The sequence below is a fragment of the Vulpes lagopus genome, chromosome 1, assembly GCF_018345385.1.
Source record: "Vulpes lagopus strain Blue_001 chromosome 1, ASM1834538v1, whole genome shotgun sequence".
In the NCBI taxonomy this organism is placed as follows: Eukaryota; Metazoa; Chordata; class Mammalia; order Carnivora; family Canidae; genus Vulpes; species Vulpes lagopus.
The window spans coordinates 177851938-177865811 of record NC_054824.1 but is presented as its reverse complement, the minus strand read 5'-3'; the positions used below and the strand labels follow the sequence as shown (position 1 = coordinate 177865811).

General features: G+C 51.2%; 1 protein-coding gene across 13 annotated transcripts in view; it reads right to left on the bottom strand.

Moving 5' to 3' along the window:
* Nucleotides 1-13874, bottom strand: part of LAMB3 (laminin subunit beta 3) — a 131426-nt gene that overhangs the window by 38126 nt on the left and 79426 nt on the right. For 7 of the 13 annotated variants that reach the window (XM_041757823.1, XM_041757811.1, XM_041757829.1 and 4 more), the window contains exons 2-5: nt 12106-12234; nt 8110-8211; nt 6125-6394; nt 203-5239 (exon numbers count right to left, since the gene is read on the bottom strand). In XM_041757823.1, the coding sequence (XP_041613757.1) occupies nt 203-230 (28 nt within the window). In that variant the 5' untranslated portion in view covers nt 231-5239; nt 6125-6394; nt 8110-8211; nt 12106-12234. Of the gene's footprint in view, nt 1-202; nt 5240-6124; nt 6395-7080; nt 7197-8109; nt 8212-12105; nt 12235-13874 lie in introns of those variants that run through there. The other 6 variants (XM_041757847.1, XM_041757846.1, XM_041757840.1 and 3 more) reach the window with 6 other exon arrangements.

Sequence of the window (13874 nt, the reverse complement as noted above, 5' to 3'; positions counted from 1 at the left end):
TCAAGAGGGGCAGAGAATAATCTTTCCCAAAGGCCCAAAGAAGCCAGGCAACCCCCCATGGGTACCCTAGTAGACAAGTGTTCCAAACTGAAGGACTACAGGGTGACAGATGATGCTCACACTTTGGTATACTAACTTCCTACCCATGACGGTCACCTCCCTGCGCTATAACAGGGCCTGGAGGATGGGAAGGGACACTCACCAAGGCACAGGAGGAGGAGTGGCCTCATCTTCAGCCAGTGGGGGAATCCCCTCAGAGGACCTCACCTGGGACAGAGCAAAGCAGCCTGGATAAAACAATACAAACCTTAGGACACACTAGCCCCCTTTACCTGAGCTCTTGACCTAGGATACTTCTAGGCAGCAGGCACTTTTGCAGCCAAAAGCTTGGAAAATGCCAGAGCCTTGGACCCGTGTCCCAGCTGGCCTGTGACTCACGTTGTACCGTGGGAAATGGCCATCCCCACCTCAGACTTCATCTTTACCCTCTGAGATGGAAGGGAGAGAGCGTTGGCCCCTCCCAGCCCAGACAGTCGTAAGGACAGTTGGGCAGCAGAAAGGGGCTGAGCCCTTTGGAGGACAGGAGCTCTAGGGACATCCGAGGCATTGTTGCTGCCCTTAGAAACAGAAGGGGCCTTTTTCAGGGCTCAGCCCAGCCAACAGGCACAAAGATAAGTGGGTCAAAGTGGCCAAGGGCCTGGAGGTGAGGCCTCTCTGCCACTGGTATGGTCTCTGATATCTCCCAGCCACCTTGAGGGTGAGGCTGTCATGGCCACAAGTCTGGGCTAAGCAGGTACCTGGGATATGATGGGGGAGCGAGGTGAGCTCGGCAAATTTAAAAAGTGAGTGAGGATTTCACCTGAACTGGAAGCAACTCCAAATGTCTCCCATTGTGGCCCCGGGCCGTGCAGGAGGGAAGCCCCAGAGCAGGGATTCTGGAGGCTGAGGGTCCCTCCAGGAGGTAGGCAGGCCTACCCTGAGGAGGCATGCCCCAGCCCTGCTCACACAGTGCCCAACTCTGCCTCCAATGACAGCCACAAACTCCTCCTTTGGAAGTTCCCCTTCCAAAGTCGGGGGTGGAAGCAGGAGGGGGATGGCAAGGCAGGAGCAGAGCGGACCCTCCAAGTTACATACCCTTAAGTTACATACCCTAATCCTTCAAAATCATGCCTTCCGATCCCCTCCCAGAAGAGTCAGGGGCCCCGGGAAGAGACAGGTGACCTGAGGTTGCACAGCTAATCATGGCCTGAGAGGGAAAGCCACTTTCTGGTTGTCATCCAGTGCTGTCTCTGCCCCCCACCCCCGCCCCTGGGCCAGAATCCCCCACAACGAGGCAACCAAGTGGCCCTTGGAAGAGCTCGAGCTGGGCCAGCCCACACTTTTCTACTTCTCTTTGTGCTCAGCCCCGACCTGAGGCTGCTTTCTTATAAGTCACTGAGACACACTTATCAGATGGGAAAAGCAACATTTAACCTGCCTCTGGAGGCGCGCTCACCTGCTCAGGTGTGCAGCCAGGCCCCAGCCGCCCCGGGAGACACACACAGCCCTTCCCCAGGCCCGGCGGCCAGGTGAAGGCAGGTAACATACCTTGTCCCGTGCTGCTGTTGCTCTTCTTTCTCCAGACGACCTCTGAGAGCACCCCTTGAATGCGGGGTCTCCTCGCCTGGCTCCCAGTTTTTAAAGGAAGGCCTCACCTCTGGAGACTCCCTGGCTGGGCGTCGCCCACTGCAGGGCGGCTCTCAGGAATCCGGCGGCTGGCACGCCCATCGGCAGGCACCGCACCCCCCACCCTCAACCCCAGGACAGGACTGGGCAAGTGCCTTGGTCTCAGAGGCCTCACAGCAAGCTCATCAGTCGCCAGCTGCCTGTGGGTGCTTGTGGGGATGGGGGCGAGCAGAGGGGGTGCAGGGGACCCCTGCAAACAGAAAGCACCCTGCGGCGGGTGAACGTCAGGGACTCCCAGGGAGGCAGGGAAGGGCCCTCACATCTGTGCTAGGCACTGCACTGGGCCCTTCCCCAAGGCCTACGGGAGTCAGCTTCCTCCGCTGTCCTGGACGGCCCTGGACAGAAGACCAGATGGAGGATATAGGGTATTGTTGCCCAGACCTGTCACTGAGCTGCAAGGTGAAAAGACCCAAACATCCAAGACCCTGGAAAGCACCAGAACCCTCCTGAGGGAAAACTAAGAAAATGGAAAACCCCTGCTTTGGGGGGTGGGAGGGGCGAGGGACTCTGCTGGAGTTGTAGGTTCTTTGGGAAAGGGTCAGAGCCCAACTCACGCAAGGGAAGCTTAAGAAGAATCAACAGGAATGAACTCTAAATGCCCCCCCTCCGGCTCCATCTGCAGGTTGGCAAGGAGCCCGAGGACAGGTAACTACCTGTGAGTCACTGCCCCCGGTTCAGTAGGGCTGGCCTCCCAGGCCCTCCCTCCCTGGGCAGGAATGCCAGCCTGTAGGGCCCGAAAACAGACCTGAAGCATAACTAGCCCAGCTTCCCCTGCCCGCCCCCCACCCGCACACCAGGCCTGAGAACACAGCTTCCTTTGTGGGGCTCTGGGTGTGCTCCTACCTCAGGGCCACTAGACGTGCCCGTCACAGGCCTAGCCCCGGGGGCCGGTCTCAGAGGACACTCGGCCCCCAGGTGAGGGTCGGGGGGCTTTCAGAGAGACGTGGAAGGTCTCCCAGTCCAAGCTAGGCCCTCCCGCACTCGCATCGTTCTGGAACACCACTGCCTCAAAGTTTCTATGGAAAGGACACTCTTACTACCCGGCCCAGGCTACCAGGGGCTCCTAAGCAGGAAGTTCTCTACAGTTTGAGGGTTACGTCCAAGAAATTGCTTTGAGAACCCTTCAGGGGAAAATATAGGATTTTTGTGGATTAAGCTGGGCATTTCTAATCCTTAGATTTCTAACCCTAAACTAGGTTTAGATGGGCAGGGGAAGTACTGCAATTAGCAAATGGGCATGACGTTGTTTACACGCATAACAGTTACTCCAGTAACTGGGAGCCTCTAGACTCCGGTAAGAATTCCAGCAAAATGTGGCTTAACTGGGCAAGCCAGAGTCAGTACCAGCAGCTTCCCTTCATGGGCCAGCCTGTGCAACAAGAACCCCGAGAGCCAACCCCCACCCCCCACCCCCGCTGTCATTGTGTCCTCCAGAGAAAGATCACTGGTGACACCCCCCATCCCCACCCCCACCCCCACCTCCACCCCAGGGTTTTGAGCCCTCCTGCCTGGTCCGTTTGTGTCCACCTCTCCAGCTCCCTGAGCTTAAGGTTTCCAGGAAGCTGCTACCCTCCTGGAACAGCCTCATCCTCTGCCCACCACCAGGAAAGAGGATGTGACAAAGAACTCATTAATAGTTAACCAGAAGAAGGAGCAGGTGTCGCAATCCCAGATCCTCAGACTAGGCAGGGGGGCTGGGGTGTGGTGGGCCAAGCACTGAGTGATGGGGCTCTTCAAATCCCCCTCCTTCTCCTCTCTTAGGAGGCCAGGAGCCCAGGTAAATAAGCCTTCGGTGTCTCAGACTTCACAGGCTGGGGCAAGTCCCAGCAGTGGTTTGGCCTTGCAGAGGAAAATGGTAATTGCTCTGTTTGGGCCCCCCACACCCTCTGGGCCAAGTCCAGGACATCTGTTCTGCAAACCCCAAGGGCAGCGCAGGCAGCCTCACTCCTCAGGGACACTGAGCACACCCCGGGGTGGGGATCTAGACCCCCCCCCCATCTCCCCCAACCCCCACCAGGATGGCGGGGTCCAGACACAGGCTTTGAACTTCAGAACCTCATTCATTCAGGGACCAGAAGCCTAAAACAGAGCCAGAGGCAGGGTTAGGACCTGGCCAGGGCTAAAGGGCAGGTGGGGGCATTGCTACAGTGCCCCAGTGTCCCTCTGCGTCCTCGCTTGCCCTGCTTCCCAGCATCCTGCTCGGGAGCCCTCAGCCTCAGCAGCAGCAGCAGCACCACCACCAGCCCTGGCTCATCAGGACCTGCGCCCAGGGAAGCGGCTAGGCGCCGGATCCTTGACTCCCGCTTCTCTTGCACCCACATCACACTACCAGGAAATGCTCTAGTTCCCCTTCCAAAGGCAGCTCCCACCCTCTGGGCCTGAGCCTCTCTCCCCAAACTTCTGCAATAGCCTCCAGCCATCTGCAGCACACCCCACACCCCAGGCCGTGTCACTCCCCCAGCAGAAGCCTGCACTAGCTCCCCGTTAGGGTCAGGGCCAAGCCAAACCCTTAGAGTCTGTGAGGCCCTGCATGATCCCAACGCCCCCATTACTTCTCTGTCTCTGCCCCTCACTCCGTCCACTGCAGGCGCAGGGCCTCCTTGCCGCCCTGCCTCCAAATCTCCAGGCTGCTGCTGGCCTGGGCCTCTGGCCCCAGCGGCTCTCTCGGTCCCCTGGGCATCTGGGTGACCTCTTTCCAGGCTTCATTCAAACGCTTTCTCAATCATTCCAACCACCCTGTTTAAAATGAGAACTGGGACGCCTGGGTGGCTCAGCGGTTGGATCTGCCTTTGGCCCAGGGGGTGATCCCACAGTCCCCGGATCGAGTCCTGCATCGGGCTCCCTGCATGGAGCCTGCTTCTCCCTCCTCTCTCTCTCTCTCTCAATCTCTCTCACTCTCTCTGCATGTGTCTCTCATGAATAAATAAATAAAATCTTAAAAAAAAAAAAAAACAACCAACTTCCCTACCCAATCCCACTCCCAATTCCATTTACCCTACCTTATGGGTAGGCTGGGTCATTTTACTGTCATTGTTACTGTTTGCAACACTTACCGCCTTTAAATCAACTACAGAACTTACCTATTTATCATGTTTATTGTTCTGACTCCTCGCAGCGGAATGTAATGTAAAAGAAAGAGGAGATTTCTGCCCATTTCGTTCACTACTATTTTCCGAGTGCCTGGAAATAGTGCTTGGCACACAGCAGGTGCTCACTCTTGGTATAATGAGCAGGTTCACACTGAGGTGTCAACGACTGATTTAAGGAGCCCCCACGCACTGTGGCTATATCTGCATTCTGAAAGGGGACGGCCTGGGCTTCTGGTCACCAGAACCGATGGCTGAGAGTGGAGATTCCTGCTGCAGTCAGCCGCAGAGAGGGGGCCACCTGGCCTCAGATTACAGAAATGTCACCGTGTTGATGTAGGCAGTATCCCGGGCCCTCCGCAGTCATCCCTGGCAATGCCTGACAGGGTGCGGGGGTGGGCTCAGCAGTGCCAGGCTCCGTTATCCATCTGTCGGGGAGACCAGCCAAGATCTGATCAATGAGAGATCAAGGGACAGAGAACAAGGAAAGGGGAGAAACGTTTCCGGAGGATAAGAGAGCCTGGCCCAGGCTGTGCTGAATCGCAGGGGTCGGAGGAAGGGGCACCAGGTGACTAAGGCCCAGGCACCACCTGAACATGGTGAGTCATGTCTGAGTCCTCGTCTGTGGAACGAGCTAGGCTCCAGGAACGTCCCTGCGGCTTTGCCGCCACCTGACTCAAGCTGGCGTGGCCCTCCACACCTGCACAACAGCTCAGCCGCCCAGACGTCGGTCACTCTTCCATGCTCCTCTCCCAAAACCAGAGAGAGGGAATCTGCTCTGACCCTGGGCACAGACAGGAGCCCAGCCTCAGGCAGAGGCCAGCAGAAGAGGAGGCTGGGCTGTGTGCACGGGGTGACTGCATTCCATGCCCCTCTCCTCCCCGCACCCTCCCCTCCTCAACCTGAATGTCTGCCCAGTAGACCATGGTACCCGGTAGCGTGGGCCTGGGGTCTGGGAGAAATCAGGCAGTCAGCCTAACTGAACACAGCTACCATTTTACCAAGTGCTCAGGGAGTGCCAGGCCCCGTCCTAAACCCTTTATATGTACTAACTCACTCAACACTCACTGCATCTCTGTGGGGGGCAGACAGTTATCCTCACTTTGCAGATGAAGAACAGGGGGCATATATTTGGTGACTTGCTTCCGACTAGGAAGTGGTTGGTTGAGCCCAGACCAGTTTGCTCCAGGACTCCTCACTTCACTTAGATCCTAACATTGCCTCAAGTCCCTTTCTTTCCCTTGGATCATCTTTGACTAGAATCCACCAGACGGTGAACTCCATGCCTCCCAAACCTAATCAAGGCCCGATACCTGAAAATGCCTCTTGGAGCTCTCTTGCTCCAGCTCTCGGAGGACTGACTGGTGTTAGCTGAGGACTCCTGGGAAGACATTGATGCTGTAGGAACATCCAGAAGAGGCACCACTGGGTGCCTTCTTGTTTGTTTTTCAGATGGACAGCCTCCCTGTGTGGGCAGACATGGGGGGGGGTGGCCTCCAAAGGCCCCACCTCAGAGCCTCAGGTACACGCAGGCAGGGTTTCCTTGGCATCTGACAGGATGCGGCTCTCAGGACGGAAGCACCCTATAAGGAATGGAAAGAGAAGGGAGCCGGACAAACATCACGGTGACCTAACAAGATTAAACAAAGTGTCTCCGACATGATGACACAACTTCCGCCTTACCACGGGAAGGGGGAGTCCCCTCCCCTGGGGTCAGGCTCCCGGGTCACCTCCGAAGCCTCAGCTCCTTCTGTTCTACCTCCCAGGGCACACCCCCAAATGCCCCACCCCTGCCCTCCTGAGGGGTGCAGCCCAGTGTAGCCAGCAGCTTGCTGGAGCAGGACAGTGGCCCATGGCTGGTCCCTTGTAGGCTGGTTTCCCAGAGAAGAGGGAAGAACGTGTGGACATTTTTACCACCTTTACTGTCCCCCCCCAGATTCCTGACCTTCCTCCAGCAGACAAGCCAGCTCAGGATCATGCACCCTCCTCCACCCCACCACCTCTACCTCTGCCCTCGGGGCATTAGATTCTCAAGACCTAAGTCCAACCTCTGTGACCTTTGGCCACAGAGACACCATGTGAAGCTGGCCATGCAGCCATGGCACAGCCTGAGAGGAGGAGGGATGTATGCCTGAAGGGGGCAACATGCAGCCACATGGCAAGTCAGACGCATCTGGGGAGACACTGAGGAATGGCTGGGAGGGACATGGGCATTTGCATCAGATCTGCCCCCCCCGAGCTAGCAGAGGGCTGCCAAACAGGACTTTACCATTCTAAATAAGATCCGTGGGATACCTGGGAGGCTCAGAGGTTAAGCATCTGCCTTTGGCTCAGGTCGTGATCCTGGGGTCCCGGGATCGAGTCCTACATCAGGCTCCCTGCATGGAGCCTGCTTCTCCCTCTGCCTGTGTCTCTGCCTCTCTCTCTCTGTGTCTCTCATGAATAAATACATAAAATATTTTTTAAAAAAAGATCCCTGAAAGGGCCAGTAGAACAACAAACTAAATATCCAAATGTTCAAATTCGCATTTGTTGACTGAGTATGGGGAAGTGAGCACCTTGTGGTTTGAGGGGGAAGGGAATACAGATGTTTCTGGCTTCATGCCTGGAATCAACCTCACCTAAGGGCTTTTAATCAGCATCTCCCTGCAGTGCTTGTGGTCACTTCGGGTCCACGTATGGACATGAATATCTAGGAAATCCTAGACCCAGCTCCAGCTCTGCTACTCAATAAAAGTGGAAACTAGGGCAAGCCCCTCGCTGGGTCTCATTTTCATCATTTATAAATAAAGGTGTTGGGTTTTATTGGTTCTTAACCACGGCTGTCCCTTAGAATTACTTGCAGAACTTACAAAATCATATACTTAAGCCAGGCCCCACTCAAAGATTTAATTGGCTTACAGAGCGGCTGGGACATCCAATGTTCTTAAATCTCCTCTGAAGCCCCCTCCAGCTCCAGAATGCTCTGCTGTCCATCTCAGACAGACATCTCTCTCGGACCTCTGAGCGAGAGGTAACGGCAAAAGTCTTGGTCCTGCACCCACCAGATGCATGCCTTTGGACAACCACAGCTACTTGCCTCCAGTGGGAATATTAGCCGTCTAATTCATGGATCCTTGTAAAGATTCCAAGAAACAATGCAAACGTCTGGTCTGGCTAGGTGTGTCCTCTGTAAAGTGTATCTATACTCACGTATGCATCACATGCAAGTGTCAAGGCCTCTGATCAGCAAAATCTGCAGTTGTTCTTATCAAAACACAAATATCACTCCCATCCAGATATTTCATTGCTCACTTACCAGGTAGTGAGCCATCCATGGAGGCCCCAGGTCCCAACCTGAGAAGGCTTTGTGCAATCCACTCTATTCCTTAGGGGCTGCAAACTCCTCAGAAGCCATGACCTGGACGAGAAGGGATGAGGGGTCACTCTGGAGGCCAACAAAGCTAAGTTCCCAAGAGCAGGGCAATGCTTCCAGCATTCCTGGACAGGGAAGGACAGGGGATAGAGTGTGGGGAGTGTTTAAAATAGAGGACAGAGGGCAGAGGAACAGGTGTAAGCAAAATAAACCTATTGTTTTATGGTCATCAAGATCTAGTAAAACCAGAGTCCAACACCTGATAAAAATAGGAGTCTAAAATAAATAAATAAATAAAAAATAAATAGGAGTCTAAGTAAATCTGGACAGAAGTTTTGTTCTTAACTCAGAGCAACTTGTCCAGCAAGTCTGTCCAGCAAGTCTGAGGGCTCTAGATAAAAGGCACCTTCTTTTCCTGAGGCCTTGGCTAACACAGATTAACATCCAGTCAATATCTTAGCAGACAAGGTGATGAGTCTTTACCCAATCTCATTCCTTCCCCCTGAAAACATGAGTCAAAACTGACCCTCTTCTGATCTGAAATATTGATAAGACATTTAATACTGATGAAGAGGGAAGGGTTTATGGGATACTGTTAAGTGGGAGGGGGGGGAATTAGAAAAAAAATGTACATAAAAGCCACTTAACTGTAGAGAAAACTAATACTCAGAGAAAAGACAGGGAGAAAATACCCAGCACACGAACATTTCCTGTCTCTATTTCTCTGCGTGCCCTTGTCTTCCATAACGAGCATATTTTGCTAGATAATCAGTAAACCTAAGGCTAAAAGTGTCAGGGGAAGGATGGTAATTTTTGTTCCTCTACAAGTTATTAACCCATCCTCTCTCTGCTCCCTTATGTGCCCTGAACCCCTTCCACTATACCCACAGACTGCCAGGGAGTTCACTAAAAGTTATCTAGATCATCATCGATTTTGTAAGATGTGGTTTCCCCTTCTTAAGAAATATTGCTCTTTGGAGCTATTCGATGTCTTATGTCAAGAAATCCCTTTGCATAGTTCCTCAATGAATGTGTTTACTAATAAATGCGTAAGGAAGGACAGACTAACAGAGAGGGAGGGCAGAGAAAGCACTAAGTAACCAGCAGCACCTTATCCTCCTGCTCATATGTCTTAGGGCAAATCAAAAGAAAGATCAGTTAGGGCAAATCAGTTCTCATTTATCTATATTTTGAGGGGAAGGAGGAAGGGAGGATAACCAAAATTCCCACCCTCACCCAAATTTGCCTCTCCCGTGCAGTTCTCCCAGAATAAACACACCTAATTCTAAACTTCCCCCTTGCTCACTCAGAAATCTGCATACCCAGCAGCTCCGGGTATCCAAGTTTAAGCACACATTTGTGTTCCTAACTGTGATGTTGCATCTCTATCTGATATGTGTGCACTGTCCTCAGTAATCCTGGTAGCCTGGGGTTGATTCCAGGCATGAAGCCAGCTACATCCATATCCCCTTCCCTCTCAAACCACAAGGTGCTCACTTCCCCATATTCAGTCAATAAAAGCCAACTGGAACATTTGAATATTTACTTCGTGGTTCTCCTGGCCCTTCCAGGGATCTTATTTAGAATGGTAAAGCCCTGTCTGGCAGTAGCTAGCACCGCCAGATAAAATACAGAGGACCCAGTTAAATTTGAATCTCAGATAAACAAGAGATACCTTGTTAGTATAAGGAGACCCCAAAGATCACGTGAGGCAACTTATACTAAAATAAGACCCCTTGTTTATCTGAAATTCCAATGTTACTGGGCTTCTCCTATTTTTTTTTATTAAATTTTTTTTTAAATTTATTTATGATAGGCACACAGTGAGAGAGAGAGAGGCAGAGACACAGGCAGAGGGAGAAGCAGGCTCCATGCACCGGGAGCCCGATGTGGGATTCCATCCCGGTTCTCCAGGATCGCACCCTGGGCCAAAGGCAGGCGCCAAACCGCTGCGCCACCCAGGGATCCCTTCTCCTATTTTTATCTGCTAAATCTGGTAACCTTACTTGTAGTAGGTTGTTCATCCATCCCCATGACTTCCAGGCTTTTCCTAACCTGCTCACCTTCCTCTAGAAGTACCCACACCTGTCAACAATTCTCCTAAAATATGATGCTTAGAGGTGAACATGATGGGGGGAGGTAGAGTCCTGGTGTCCAATGTCTTACATCACAGTGGCATTTTCTGCGCAGGGTCCCTTGATCAAAGACCACACCAAGTGAAAGACCAAGAGCCAAACAACAGTACAGAGACGGGCTGAACTGCATCATCTGGAGACTCTGTGCATGTTTCCCTGGACATGAGAGATTGTACTTACTCCCTTGGTTAAGTATTACTCCAGAAAGAAACATCTATTTCCCTGATAGAACAGAGGGAACAAAATATTGTTCTGCTCTTGCTATGTATGATGAACCATTCTAAACACCACATCTACAGTATCTCATTATGCAGCCCTATAAGATAGTCCTTTGAAAGAGATATTATATCCCTTTTTTATAGCCTCAGCATTATTAGCTAGCTAGACAAGCTTATAAGGTGTTACGGACTGAATATGTGCCCCCCGACTCATATGCTGAAACCCTAACCCCAGTGTGATGGTATGAGGAGATGGGGGGCCTTTGAGAGGTTATTAGGTTTAGATGAGCTCATGTGGGTAGAGTCCCCATAACGGGATTAGTGCATTTATAATAAGAGGAAGAGGGCAGCCCAGGTGGCTCAGCGGTTTAGCGCCGCCTTCGGCCCAGGGCGTGATCCTGGAGTCCCGGGATCAAGTCCCACATCGGGCTCCTTGCATGGAGCCTGCTTCTCCCTCTGCCTGTGTCTCTGCCTCTCTCTCTCTCTCTCTCTCTCTGTATCTCATGAATAAATAAATAAAATCTTAAAAAAAAAAAAAAAGAAGAAGAAGAAGAAGAGGAAGAGACACCAGGGCTCTGCCTCCACAGAGAACAAGGAGCCACCTGTCTGAAGCCAGGAAGCCAGCTCTCACCAGCACCTTGAACTTGGCCTCTGAGCCTCCTAGAACCACGAGAAATAAGTGCCTATTGCTTAAGCCACCCAATCCATGGTATTTTATTAGGGTACCCCAAGGTGAGGAAGACACAGAACTAGTGTTTGAGTCAGGTCATGCTGCAGTCATTAACCGCAAAAATCTCAGCAGCTAAACAAACAAACATTCATTTGTCGCTCGTGCAAACTAAGACGAGAGACAAGGGTGAGGGGAGAGGTGATTTCTGCCATCCTGTAGTCACACCAACAAGGACACGTGGCCTTAATGGTCATGAGGGCAAGGACAGAGGAGCACGGAGACACCCTGTCATGTTCCACCCTTCAGCTCTAAAGTGACAAGTCATTCGGCTTACCACCTATTGGCCACAGCTCTTCAGAGGGGGCCTAACTGATCTCCCAAAGTGCCCAGAAGAGGAAAAGGCAGTAGAACTTGGTGAACACACAGCATGTACCACAACTGGTAGATGGTGAAACCAGAATCCACCAGCAGATCTTTAAGCTTCCAAAAATCCATTCTCTTTCCATGATAATATCTGGTCCTCCCAAGATTAAGGGAATCGGTTTCTCATGAAAAGGGAAAGTCACATGGGACAGTTGTAGACGATGACAAGGAAAGTAATAGAAAAAAGGGCCTTGTGAATATTTTACATTTGCAAAACCTGAAGCATCACAAGCTTGCCCCCTTGGAAAACCTTAGGAACACAGACCATGAGATCTCTGCAAGTTGTACCTAGCGGATAAATATCTATGAGACAGGCAGGTTGCTCCAGTTTCTAAGACAAAAACCATTGGGTATGGGGATGAATCTTCACAGAGAAGGTTCTGGTATATTGTAGGGTGACCAACCACTGTAGATTTCCAGGATTCTCCTTGTTTTAGCTCTGAAAGTTCCACGTCTCAGAACACTGTTTCATCCCAGACAAACGCTTGCTCACCTGGTGGTGCATCAATACTTCTCCCAGATGAGGTTTGACCGTGTCCCCTCAGGCGGCTCAGTAAACTGCATGAATAAACTCTGTGCAATGCTCTGCGAGGGTGAAGTTGGCTCTGGGTCCTAGAAAAACCTGAATGGAAATTGCACATGAGGAAAGGACCCTCCCACAGGAAAGAACTCAGGAAGCCCCTATTTGAATATTGGCCATCTTATCAAAGTAGTCCTCTTCGAGGATTTGGGGAAAGCAAATAGGATGCCAGGACAACTTCTGTTCTGGAGACTCCCCTCCTGCTGCTGAAGCCTGAAGTTTCGCAGGAGGCTTTCCCAGCCAAATCACACCAACGACCCATACTGAGCTTATAGATATATTAACACCTCTATCCGTTTCACGTCAAATACTGTTAAAACAGGCTGTCCCCATCTTGAATTCATGCTCTTCTTAAGAGGTGCATGCTCACACACACACATACACACACAGATGCACACACATGCCATTGCACTTTTTCCCAAGGTACATTTTATCCTGTTAGCATTGGCCTCATGCTTCATTTGTGGAGTTGGATTTGGCATGCACTTTGACCTGTATGCTTTCCATCATCTCCAGATTAAAATCCCAAGTCCACAGCCAGGCTAGGCTCTCAGGGTCCTGCTAAAAAAGCTGCGCATCTGACCCTATCTCACACAGCCCCCCTTCATACAGTGCTCCGATCCAGCCATTCCATTCCCTAGACCACACTTAGGCTCAATTCATCCAGCTCTGCCTGTCTACACTGCTGTCTACACCTCTTGTGTACTTAGATGAATTCTAAATCCAAGACTCAGATCAGGTTCCTGGCTCGGTGACTTCTCTGCTATTCACTGAAATTGCAGTTCACCCAAATTGCAGCAGCAGACCTGAGACAATTCAAGAGAAACAATCAGTTCTGTTCTGTTTGCAAATCCCTTCTATGTCATATTTACATATTTATGGCTATTCAACTTTTAGTTATTTTGTGATTTGTCCCCAGGCTTGGATTGTAAACTCCTTGAGAGCAGAAACCATCCTTGGTCACTCTTTTTATCCCCTAATGAATGCATAGCTCTCTGTTTGCACATAGCAGGTGCTCAATAAATAAATATTGGCTTATTAGTACGGATCCATGGGGCAAGGGAAAACCCTATCAAAAAGGGTTGAAAAATATGCCATGAATATGACCTCATAACTCAAGACAACAGAAAGAGAAAATCACCCAGAAAAATCAATATTTTTTTTTCTCCTGAGAACTGGAACCTGGGAAAATTCATGGTGGGTTGATCCACTGATCAACAGGCTCTCAAGGTTAGGCTTCCTTTTCCATCCACCGTGGCTGGTACATAGGGACAGAGAGGCCAGGGATTAAAATGCCAGTATTTTTGGTTTGGGGCACTGAAATACTTCTGTGGTCAGGCCATGGACCTAGGCATTCAAGGCGTACAAGGCCCAGCTTTTAGAACTTGCAGAGTGATGAAAGGAATAAAGTGGCTCCAGGGGAAAGGAGGGCACAAATGGAAAGAGGGTCTTAGTTCACAAGCCCTCCTGAACATTTTTTTAATTAATTAATTTATTCTTAAAAAAAAAAAATTTATTCTTGAGACACACAGAGAGAGGCAGAGACACAGGCAGAGGAGAAGCAGACTCACTATAAGGAGTCCGATGCGGGACTCAATCCCAGGACCCCGGGATCACGCCTTGAGCCAAAGGCAGATGCTCAACCACTGAGCCACCCAGGCAACCCCTCCTAAACATTTTTT